The sequence below is a fragment of the Coregonus clupeaformis genome, chromosome 35 (assembly GCF_020615455.1).
Source record: "Coregonus clupeaformis isolate EN_2021a chromosome 35, ASM2061545v1, whole genome shotgun sequence".
NCBI classification, from domain to species: Eukaryota; Metazoa; Chordata; class Actinopteri; order Salmoniformes; family Salmonidae; genus Coregonus; species Coregonus clupeaformis.
The window spans coordinates 14150759-14163695 of record NC_059226.1 but is presented as its reverse complement, the minus strand read 5'-3'; the positions used below and the strand labels follow the sequence as shown (position 1 = coordinate 14163695).

Sequence of the window (12937 nt, the reverse complement as noted above, 5' to 3'; positions counted from 1 at the left end):
CCAATATTTCACGATAAAATAACAAATAATCAAGAATTTAACAATTATTCGAGAGATGCACCTGTCCTTTCGGTGCATTTTCTCCAGACGGAAAACAATACTCTCAGGTACGAAAGCGCCTGTCTACCCGGACTTCCACCTTTCACTTTTGGAACACCGTGCAGAATTGTTGTATAAATGATCGACACAGAATTGGAGCATGTCAGAAGTCGGGAATTCGGGAAAGGGATCTAACAAGAAGTACACTTTATCTCTTTATCCTTTGGAGAATATATATTTTTTTGTCGGAATTAAAGTAGGCTATCTATCGGAAGTGTACCTATTTTGCATCCCGTTGATTGCGGCCAGACAGAGAACTACAGTAAGCTAAAATGGGTTCAATAAGCCTTTGGATGTTCCTGGTCCTGACGATTTGCACCTGGAATAAAACCATCGGATGCACTTGGATGAGTACACAACCTCCGCCTCGGAGCATGTTCCATGTGTTCAGCAACTACACCATAACGATGCTTGAGAAAATGGTAGGATACGGTAATGTTTATTCACTTGTATCTGGTCATTGAGCTGTTATCATCTTTTCAACTTTTCATGTGCTGCTATTTTAATTCAATTCCGTTATTCCTTTATGTATACAGTAATAATAATGCAATCTTTTGTTTCTATTTTTTGGCATCTCAGGGTGATGAAGTCTCTCCAAAATGTCTGATGAATTTCCCTGACGAGCTATATAGACAGGTCGACAATTTCAATGTAAGAAAAATGCGTAGCCTACACTCTTAGAAAAATATGTTTTGTTTCTATCCAGAACCTTTTTTTCTAATAGTGTATATAATGAGGTTTTAACGAATATGCTATTTGCTATAATTTTCTTATATTTGTCCTCAATTCCTAAGGCACGTACTAATACCAATCACTCTTCTTCTAGGCTGACGACCAGATTGCCTTCATTTCGCAAACTCTGAACAAAATAATGAAATTGTACAGCAGTGATAAATATGAGTCCACCGCCTCGGACCAGAAAGGATTTTACAAGTCGTTTATGACACACCTCGAACGCCAGACCTCGGAGCTGGACAGATGCGTAAGTTTGTGTCATTTGTGATTTTCTCCTTTTAACGTTAATGCAAAAAGGTTAAAATGATCCTATCCTATTATATTATCATACAATGTGGATAAAAGTGTTAAACACATCATAATATTAAATTAATGACTTATATTTCGTTCCAACATGTAAAGGCTATACATTTACATTTACATTTACGTCATTTAGCAGATGCCCATATCCGGAGCGACTAACAAATTTGTACCATCAAAGTCTGTCGAAGAAGTGAACATAAAAATGAGCGAACACTTTACATCTCTGGAGAGTCACTTGAATGACACGGTAGGTTGGTCAATTTGTCTTACCAAGAGAGTACATTCACTAAATCGGGATGTATTGATGTGTGATGATACAACATGTGTCTTTTCTAAAATATTACTACATGTATTTCATTCATGCAGGAATACAGCGCAAGCAGCTGGGAAGACATAAGGACAGTGGTGCTGCGACACCTGGGAAGACTAGACACAACGGACTAGCCAATGAGCCTTATGTGTGTGTAGAGATTATTTATTTATATATCTATTTATTCAACTATTTATACGTTTATTTATTTGTTTTTGAACGTATTCATTTATTGTGTAGTAGGTTAAATACATTTACATTATTTAGCAGACGCTCTTATCCAGAGCGACTTACAGGAGCAATTAGGGTTAAGTGCCTTGCTCAAGGGCACATAGACAGATTTTTCACCTAGTTGGCTCGGGGATTAGAACCAGCGACCGTTCGGTTACTGGCACAACGCTCTTAACCACTAAGCTACCTGCCGCCCCACGTTTATTTATTTGTTTTTGAACGTATTCACTTATTGTGTAGTAGGCTAATGTATTCACAACTCTGCAAAGTAAAACACTTCTTTTACTGAATAATTAGGCTGTGATAGATTATTTTGGGCTATACACAATGTAACAATGTTTTCGTGCCTTTATTTTTGTGTTTATGAATGCCATTGCATATTGTATTTGTTATTGCAACCTGATATGAAATGTTTGTTATTGAAACGATGAAAAACTTTACAATTAAATAAATGTGGTCTCTACAGCTGAAATCTCGTTTAATCTAACATATGTACATATAGGCCTACTAAAAATGGCATTAGTTAGTCCTGATGCTGCAACCTGGTCTCAGAGCATGTAGTATTATTCTGTAAGTAACTCTGATACAAACCATTTAGTATGATATGTTATGTTTTGTATGGTATGTATTAATTTGTGGATCTCCATCACCCCTTTCGTATGCTAAATTACGAATTACAAATCGTATTATACATTATACGTAACGAATTGTCAAAATGTACAATATGTTATGAATTTTCAAACGTATGATATGTAATGAATTTTATCTAGGTGGCAAACATTATCTAGCTGGCTAACTTTAGTTAATCTAGGTATTAGGGTTAGGGGTTAGGGTTAAGTTTAGGAGTTAGATTAAAGAGTGAAGGATTAGTTAAAAGGGTTAAGGTTATGGGGAAGGGTTAGCTTAATGGTTAAGGTTAGGGTTAGGGGAATGGTTAGCTAACATGCTAAGTAGTTGCAAAGTAGCAAAACAATAGTAAGTAGTTGAAAAGTAACTATTTACCTAAAATACTAAAGTTGTCTGTGATGAGATATGAACTCGCAACCTTTCGGTAGCTAGACTTTTGTTTTATATGCCTACCGAGACGCACAAATATCATACCCCCGTCTCCAAAAAATTCTAACCTCCGCTGTTATTGTAATGGTGAGAGGTTAGCATGTCTTGGGGGTGTTAGTGTGTCTGTAACTTTCTCACTCGTCATTATTCAAGATTCATTCAGGATTATCCACAATCATGGTAGCATCAACATTAATTTAGAAGTGTTTAGAAACATATTCTTATTTACAATAAAGAGGACTCCAAAATGACACAATAAATAATTTAAAATGCATTTCTATTGGGCACATATTGTCCCATAACGTTTGTTCCCCTAAAATGGGGGGACTGTGTTCAAAAAGTGCTAGAATTTCCAAACAGTTCACCCAATATGGATCACAATATTCTCAAATTAAAGCTGACAGTCTTCACTTTAACCTCATAGTCATGTATAATTTCAAATCCAAAGTTCTGGAGTTCAGAGCCTAAACAGAAAATGTTTTGTCACTGTCCCAATACTTTTGGAGCTCACTGTATTCATGAAAAATGTAATGATATGCCACGATCGTCTAATGAGGACCAATGCGCAGCGTTGAAGGTGAACATCTTTTATTAGATAAATGATCACACGATCAAAATAACAAACGAAACGTGACGTCTACAGTTGAACACAACCCAACGAGAACAAGAAACCACAAACACAACGTGAAAGACAGATAGTTAAATATGGCTCCCAATCAGAGACAACGAGCCAACAGCTGACACTGGTTACCTCTGATTGGGAGTCACTCAAACAAAGAAATACAATAACCTAGAACCCACAACAAAACATAGAAACTAACACCCTGGCTCAACATACGAGAGTCCCCCGAGCCAGGGCGTGACAGTACCCCCCCCTAAAGGCGCGGACTCCGACCGCGCCAACGAAACACAACAGGGGAGGGACCGGGTGGGCACTCCGCCTAGGCGGCGGATCCGGCTCCAGTGGAACAGGCACGTGCCGTGCCGAACCGGCGACGCACACCACTGGCTTGGTGTGGGGAACAGGCACGGGCCGGACAGGGCTGGCGAAACGCCCCACAGACTTGGTGCTGGGAGCAGGAGTGGGCCGGACTGGGCTGGCGACGCGCACCACAGACCTGGTGCGGAGAGCAGGGAACGGGCAGAGCCGGGCTGACGAGACGCACCACAGACTTGATGCGGGGAGCAGGAATGGACCGGACTGGGCTGGCGACGCGCACCACAGACCTGGTGCGGAGAGCAGGAACGGGCAGAGCCGGGCTGACGAGACGCACCACAGACTTGATGCGGGGAGCAGGAATGGGCCGGACTGGGCTGGCGACGCGCACCACAGACCTGGTGCGGAGAGCAGGAACGGGGCAGAGCCGGGCTGACGAGACGCACCACAGGCTTGATGCGGGGAGCAGGAATGGGCCGGACCGGGCTGGCGACGCGCACCACAGACCTGGTGCGGGGAGCAGGAACGGGCAGAGCCGGGCTGACGAGACGCACCACAGACTTGATGCGGGGAGCAGGAATGGGCCGGACTGGGCTGGCGACGCGCACCGCAGGTTCGGTGCGGGGAGCAGGAATAGACCGGACCGTACTGGGGACACACACCACTGGCTCCACACCGGGATCTGGAACGGGCCGGACCGGACTGGCAACACACGCCAGTACCTCTCGCCGTGCCTCCACACCTTCCATCCCCTCTTCTACCAGTGGCCCCCGTAACCCGGCGGCCTTCTCCGGCAACCCACTGGACCGCTCTATCGCGGCCTCCTGCTGGTCCGCCGTCGTGAGCCCCCCCCTAAAAATTTTCGGGGCGTCTCTCCTACCCGTGGACCACGTCTCCATATCCCTCGCCAGCTTCTCGCCCTTCTGCCATAATGTCAAGCCCTTGTCTTCCTCCCTCGGCTTGACCCAGTCCAGGAGGCGAAGGAGATCTGTGAGGGATCTCCCTGGCGACGGCTCCTGGACACGCTGCTTGGTCCCATCTTGGTGGTTTCTTCTGTCACGATCGTCTAATGAGGACCAATGCGCAGCGTTGAAGGTGAACATCTTTTATTAGATAAATGATCACACGATCAAAATAACAAACGAAACGTGACGTCTACAGTTGAACACAACCCAACGAGAACAAGAAACCACAAACACAACGTGAAAGACAGATAGTTAAATATGGCTCCCAATCAGAGACAACGAGCCAACAGCTGACACTCGTTACCTCTGATTGGGAGTCACTCAAACAAAGAAATACAATAACCTAGAACCCACAACAAAACATAGAAACTAACACCCTGGCTCAACATACGAGAGTCCCCCGAGCCAGGGCGTGACATGATATCCCGGTGTTAGGTCTTCAAAAGACTGAGGCATGTTTTCCTCAAAGTTTTTACCTTGGCTTTGCTCCTTTAACATTTATTTTGTATTTATCATCTTTAGCCTCATAGAGATATTTCTGAGCGGTTTCCATTTTCTCCCACAGTTCATTTAGAAAGGATGGCCAGATCATTGCAGTGTTTGGGTGATATTATAACCATCTAGAGATTAAGTACTATGCTTGATCATACTCAAAGGGATATTCAGTGTCTTGGGATTATTTCCTAACCTCCCCCGATCTACGCTTGTCTAAAATTGTATCGCATACATGCTTGTAGCCCTTTCCTGCAGTCAAATGACCTAGTATCCTCATGGGTGGAATATTATTCATATTTTTCATAACTCATAATTAATAAACATTATTTTTTATGCTGAAAATCTGGTGTTTATATGTCAAACAGTTTTGTTATATTTGAGTCTTCTGTGATGTATATTAAGTGTAATATTGGGATTCAAACTCAAAACTGAATACATTTAAACTATTTTGGAAGCTCATAATCACTTGTGTGAGGTGTATACTTTTGTTTCAAAGTAGATTTGTTTAAGACTACCAAGAAACACCCTGTGTGACCCTGATTTAGCCCACTGCAGTAAAAGGTTAAAGCTCATTGGTGGCTCTGAGGTTGAATCATTGTTTGAAATTCACTCTCCACTATCCTCTGACATTACAGAGATGGGAAGTTGCTCTCAAATCATGAAAACCACTACTTTTGCAAACAGGTGGAAATTGTGTGATTTTTATGAAAATATTTGCTCCTGGATGTATTTAGTTGAACCACAGCTATGGGTGTGAAGACCTATGCGACCAATACGTTTTTGTTTTTCACTTTGAAAATGTGGAGTAGGTTTTTTACATCATTGGGTAAAAATCCCAACATTAATCCCTTTTTAGATTTAATTTTAAAGCAGGAAAATGTGAAAACTTTGCAAGGGTGTATAGACTTTCACAAGGCACTTTACATACAAAAATGTATCCACAAAACCCACTTGAGATTTATCAAATCTTTCAAATAATGTTTTACCTGTTCAAGCTATGAGAACATTAAAGTAAAGAGTAAAAAAATGTATATTCCACTAGTGCTAAAAAAAAAAAACAGTGATGTTGGCAGGGGCAGACTGGGACTACAAATCAGCCCTGTCATTTCTAACACACCGGCCCCCATTAGCCAGATAATGATCATTATGCTAAAAAATCCCAAATTAGACAGGCCCAGTGGGCAAAAAATGGACCAGCTGGTCCAATTTTTGCAGAGTGGCCAGTCAGCCCCTGGATATTGGGAACACCTACTTTTAAAGTCTTGCTTTAACTAAAATTTATCAGGCCTATTGCAACCATCGATGGCAACCAGATTATTGACATTTGATCTTTTGTTAAACCATCAATGATGATGGAAAGCATGTGCAAGCATGTGCACAGAGAGTATTCCTCGAGTACAACAAAATGGAATAGAAATATTGCGTAAAAATTTCGGAATGACACCATTTCATGTATACAACATCTAAAGACCTGCATTATGGTACTGAGATCTTGGCCATTTCCTATAATTACTGATCTGGGTGTTTTTGGAGCCTTTGTTCATGTTATATCCATGCCCCCACACTGCACAACAAGCCTGAAGAAGTATATCGCTGGTGGGGTAAGTTTCTCAAAACCAAGTGAAATCGCCCAAAAAAGTGTCTGGACACTTCTATAGCATTCCGTTTACATTTTAAAAAAAAAGAGATTTGGTTAAAAAAGCAAGCTTATCCTTTAACATGCAGGTGAATATAATCTCCTGTTTGTTGCATTTTAAGAAATCCATTGCTAACGCCCAGCTACATGGTAGCCCTTTCCTGAAGTCAATGACCAAAAGCGCCTTCTTTTGCATTCATTGTGTGGAATGTTATTCATATTTTTCATAATTTCATAATTCATTTATTTTTATTTTTTTACGACTGAATCCCTGTGTTTCTATGTCAAACTGTTTTGTTATTTTTCAGTCTTCTGTGATGTATATAAAGTGTAATATTGGGATGCAAACTAAAAATGTAATACATTTCAACTCTATATCTGACATGGTACAGGTGTCTTCTTTTTTTAAGCCCATAACAATGTGTGGGAGGTGTATACTTTCGTTTCAAAGCAGATTTGTTTAATACTACCAAGAATCACTCTGTGTGACCCTTATTTAGCCCACTGCAGTAAAAGGTTAAGTTCTGCCCCTTGGTTGCAATTGACCCACCTGCTTTGCACGGTAAGCAAGTCATTATGTGGTTATGATGGACTGTGATTGCTACTTACTTCAAAGTAAACCTGGGTCAAATACAAATGTCATACTTTTACATTTGAGCTGTGCTTCCTTTACGTAATTCTATAGGCATATTACAAAAGACAAGTTGATATACTTCACATGTAATGTCAATGTAAGTCAATTTCTCCATTTGTAACAAAAAAGTCCATTGATTTTTGCAGTGATGAGGAAAAACAGAGTGACTCTTTTTCATGATGGTTTGCATTCACCCTGTGGTCTCTATTGCTGAGTTACGAACCATCTCATCCATTTTATTGCTAACAGGCCATGCCGGCCTGCAGGAGATTAAATAGATCAACTAGGTAGTTTGGGACACTTCTACACCAAATACATACCCCTCTATGAGTGGTATTAAATAAAGACAATGGTTTTCCGAAGCCAAATGCCCATGCAATAATTAATCCCAGTACACCGCATTTTTGTTGTATTAGCTAAAAAATGTAACTGCACACAATGTAAAAATGTCTGCACACTTGTGAATCATTACATAGTGTAACACTTTATTTGGATAGCCCATCTGTATATGCACTACTGACTATCTTGCATTATTCAAGTGTGCAACATTATGTGCAATATGGTTTGGTTGAAAGGCTCCTGTATACTTTGAATATCTTGCATATTTTTATATACTACGATATACATTATGGTATTCATGGTATGTTAATATCTGCACAAACATGCAGCGTGAATGTGGCTTTGGCCACACCACATCCAATGTAACGTAAGGATGGTGTACAGTGTACACTCTAAAAATTAGGGTTTCAGTAAGGGTTCTTCTAAGATCCTCAAAGTTCTTTGAAGAACCTTAGGGTTCTTGGCACTGAAAATTGCACCCAAAAGGTTCTTCCAAGAACCGCATAGGAGGTGGGGTTCATCGAGGAACCTCATTAGTTGGTGGGGGTTCTTGCAGGAACCTAACTGCCCAACTGAAACATTTGGATTTGAATTTGACAGGACAGCAGGTGCAGGCACTTAACTGAAAAATGTAAAGATCTCCACAATTTAAGGTAAGATTTGTCCCTTGTATGATCTAAATTGATATTGTTTTATGATGATACCATCTATCTTTTCAACAGAAAATGGACACAATTCAATGGATATCAATCAACAAAGAGGTAAGAATATGTATGCTATAAGAATATGTTGAAGACTAGCTGTATTGGGTGCAGATGACTGAACTGTTCACTTTTGTGTCTGTGTCTGCAGGTATACAGACGAGGAGGCATCTGTAAACCTGTATGTCAATTGGTATTGGTATGTTATGCAGATCACATATACCATCCTCCTCCCTTACCTCTTCAAGGAAAATCCCATAGACCTCTACATTATGGACAAGGTATGTGTATGAAAAAAAAAAATCAAAATAGTTTTATTCATCCACATTTACCACAAAAACCAAGGTATGAATACTGTCATGTGCATGTTTTGTTAATCATCTGTATAATTACTATTTCTTTGAATAACCCTTTCAAAGAGTTCTTCAAAGAACTTATAGGGGTTCCCCCACAGTTTCAATTTGAAGAACCCCGAAAGGATCCTCCAGGAACCTTTACTTTTAGGGAGTGTAGAACAAAACTGTTTCGGTTTAGCCTTTTCACTTCGGAAAACAATAGCTTTTTATCTTGTCTTTGCAAAAAGCAACACCTTTTTATTTGCACACAGAAACTATTGTCTGCAACTCGTTGGTAACACTTGCTTAAAGGGTAATTGTGGTTGTGTGGACCACAACTGCCTATTCAAAGAAAAGATCAACCTTTTGTGTGGGTTCTAAAATATATTACACACTTAACATTTACTTTATTTTGTTTTAGAAACGGGTTTGGGTGGTCTGAAAAATATTTTGGTAGAGCCCTCCTATATGCTCCCGCTCTTCAGAATAAGACACTGGTAGCATACAGTGCACAGGCAGTATAGACCTTGGGAATACTGTTTTTGGAGCCTATTGCGGGTGCTTTTGAATCTGGGCCTATAGGCATGTGTGGTAAAATATAGGTCTATCACGTAGATCATCTGTCAAAGTATTCAATATATCTGTGTTTTCATTGGACTTATTGGAGATATGTGAGTTTATGGGACCTCTGCATCTACACTGTGTGCACAATTATTAAAGGCAAGTCAGTATTTTGACCATATCATCATTATTATTCATATTTCCCAACTCCAAGCTGTATAAACTGGAATGCTTATTGGATTTAAACATATCAGGAGATGTGTATTTGTGTAAGGAGGGATGGTGGGGTTAAGGAGATCAACACCCTATATCAAGGGTGTGACATTATTAGGAGCTTTTTTTCAGGCAAAATTAGCCCAAGTAATAGATTTAATGACTTTGGAAAAGTCAAAATTGTGAAAAAGATAAGGGATGAGACTTTTGAAATTGCTAAGATATTGAGATAAGAACAATCAAACGCTTTATAAAATAGTAACAGGGCGAAGAACCATTGAGAAATATTAACTACCAAAGATTTGAGAAGAATCAAACGGAACTACAGGAACCCATTATCCTCCAGTGCTCTCATATTCCAGGAACTGCAAACTCTACCTGGAGTGGCCAGAAGTACAAGGTGTTCAGTGCCTGTGATACATGGCCAAGGTAATGCATCAAAGTATTCATTGCGTGGGCTAGCCAGTAAAGGCCTTAAAGATGAAAGAATAATGACATGGGCCCCCTCCTCACCTGATCTAAACCCTATTGAGAACTTGTGGTTTTAAAGTGATTTACGGTGTAATGGAAAACAGTACACCCTCTGACCTGTGTCTGGGAGGTAATGTGTGGTTGCTGCTGCACAAAAAGTTGATTGTTAAGATCAGAAACTGGACAGACTTATGGATGGAAGGCTTGATGACTGTTATCGAAAGAGGGTGGGTATATTGGTACATAATTTTTTTTTTGATATGTCAGAAAATGAAGTTTATTTGTAAATTTTGAGTTGTTTGTTTATTATTCTCATTTATAACAAGAAAAGTGAGAGGGGGAAACTTTTCATTTTTCATTTAGTTGTAGAATAATTGTGCACACTAATAGTTGCCCAACAACTGTGCACACATAGATATTTCCAGAAGAAAGCCAAAACCCACTTTTATTTTCTTAAAATTAGTTTGAGTTTTTGGATTTGGATTGACGAGAGCACTGTAGTGTTCAATAATAAAATGAATCCTCAAACATAAAAACTTGCCTAATAATTGAGCAAAAAGAGGTATTATTTCAATAAAGCAAAATTAAGGTAAAGCATGGTTTTAAGAGTGATTGCTATTTTGGAATTTTTGATTTTTTGTAAAAATCCCTCAGGATGCTCCCCATTTCAGCTTTAGACCTCCCACTGAGCACAAGTTGAAAGGAAAGAAAAAAATGTGAAACAAATATGTTTTAGGTTAAAATAATACATAATACACTATAGGTAATAGGCCTACTCCACCCCTCTTACAATAGTTTAGGGATTTGAAACACAGTTGACAAACAAATGCAATGTATGAGATGTTTTAACTTAAGTGAAAGAAAGTAGTTCAGTTGTTTGTAGTAGTTTTAATATATCTCAATTGGAAGGTTTTGACGCAGACGATGTTTCTGACTTAAATAGTAAAAAATAACAACATTAATATAACTATCATGGATTAATGAGAAATAATAATAATAATTGTATAATAAGCTACAGTAAAAAATTTAAAACAAGAACGAAATTCTGGAAGAGGTCCTATTTTGTCGACAAGAAGGTTTGGAGCTCCCTGGGTTTGAGATGGTAATTCATTTTGGATAGAGGAATTATGATTATGACTAAAATTGTTAACCCCAATACTGATGATGACTGTGTGAACTGTGTTAGGTTTTTATTATAAACCCACTAACAGAGGGGGTGAGTTAGAAACTGCTGAGACAAACATTCCAGGATGAAGGGGACTGAGAAAACTGGTTAAAGGCTCAGGAGCAAAGTGTGAGTGGAAGGAAAAAAGTAATGTAAAGATTAAATATAAGATTATTCTTGCTGGTTGTACTGAATGATGATTAGACCAGAGTCTTACACTCCTCTGGGAATTATTCAGAGCATTAAGTTTGATTAATTAGGAGATAGAAATTCGGACAATTTTACAACAGTAGTTTTTAGATTTGAGATCACCTCTAATGAAAGTGGACGTGGACCATTATAATTCGTGGATAAGCCCTGGTTCCCCTATACCAACAAAATATAATAATAAAATAACTGAATAAATGAATGAATCAATCTCAATCATCTATTTTGCAGCTTAGAATACATAACGTGAGATTATATGCTACAGCCACGCTACCAGTCAAAAGTTTGGGCTATGATTGGGGTAAATTGCAGTGTGTAAGAGTGTAGCTTAGCTGCGTTTAACAGCAAAAAGACTTGGAGGCTGAGACAAAATATTAGAAAGAGGTTGGTGACTTAATGGACAGAAACACATATTAGAAATATCGGGCTGAATATACAGTACCAGTAAATTTAGGAACACTACATTTGCCTGGAAGGGTTTTTTTATTTTCAAAATTTTAATGTAGAATAATAGTGAAGACATAAAAACTATGAAAAACAGACCCAACACACCTCCAGGCTGTGTAAGGGCTATTTACCAAGGAGAGAGTGATGGAGAAGTGATCAGCTGACCTGGTTTCCACAATCTCAACTCAACCCAATTGAGATGGTTGGGATGAGTGGACGGCAGAGCGAAGGAAAAGCAGCCAACAAGTGCTAGCATATGTGGGAACTCTTCAAGACCGCTGGGGTGCCATCTCCAGGTGAAGTTGGCTGAGAGAATGCCAAGAGTATCAAGGCAAAGGCTGCCTGGTGCATGGTTCCAATCAGACAACAAGCCAGTTGCCTCTGATTGGGAACGCAAAAAACCACCCCGCACATAGAAACACATGAACTAGAACATGAACATAGAACACTAAACATAGAAACTAACACCTTGGCTCAACATATAAGAGTCCCCAGAGCCAGGGCGTGACAGGTGTTTAAAACGCTTGGACTGGTACTGTATATTCAGCCCATATGTCTAATATGTTTTGGGTCATTGACGCTCACACCAGACCCTGTCTTTTCTAATGATTTTGTCTCAGCTTCAAGTCTTTTGCCCGGGCTGGGATGGTGTAAAAGGAGTAGGCTACACTGCATTACACACTGCAATGATTACACCAATCATGAGCCCTGGCCTGCTCCTGCCTTTTTAGTGCTGCCTTAAAACCAGTATTTCTGTGTAATGGTGGCACTTTAGGAGGCGGAGTCAAAGTGGTTTTCCAAAGTTGGCTTTGATTTGGGGTATTTTAAAGGAAGAGAGCGCAAAGATGAGAAGTAGAACCGAGGTAAACTTTGTTAGCTTGATTACCATAAAGTACATTTTGTTAGTCATGATGATGTTATTCAGAGTTATTTCACCTCACAGTAAGCCAGAAGACTTAATTCAAACATAACTCAAAAGAATGCACTGACAGAAAATGTTAACTAACTAACGAGGGACTACCCAGTCTAGCTAGAAGTGCAAAGCACATTAGCAACCTAAAATTATGAGCAGGGTTTTGACAGTACAGTTATTGATT

At 39.6% G+C, this 12937-nt stretch overlaps 1 protein-coding gene across 1 annotated transcript; it reads left to right on the top strand.

Moving 5' to 3' along the window:
- The first annotated feature begins 371 nt into the window (after window positions 1-371).
- LOC123482668 (interferon a3-like) lies at window positions 372-1581 on the top strand. Its single transcript, XM_045211146.1, has 4 exons — window positions 372-521; window positions 679-750; window positions 926-1081; window positions 1504-1581. Exons 1-4 carry the CDS (start codon window positions 372-374, stop codon window positions 1579-1581), a joined length of 456 nt encoding a protein of 151 aa, XP_045067081.1.
- Window positions 1582-12937: the final 11356 nt, after the last annotated feature.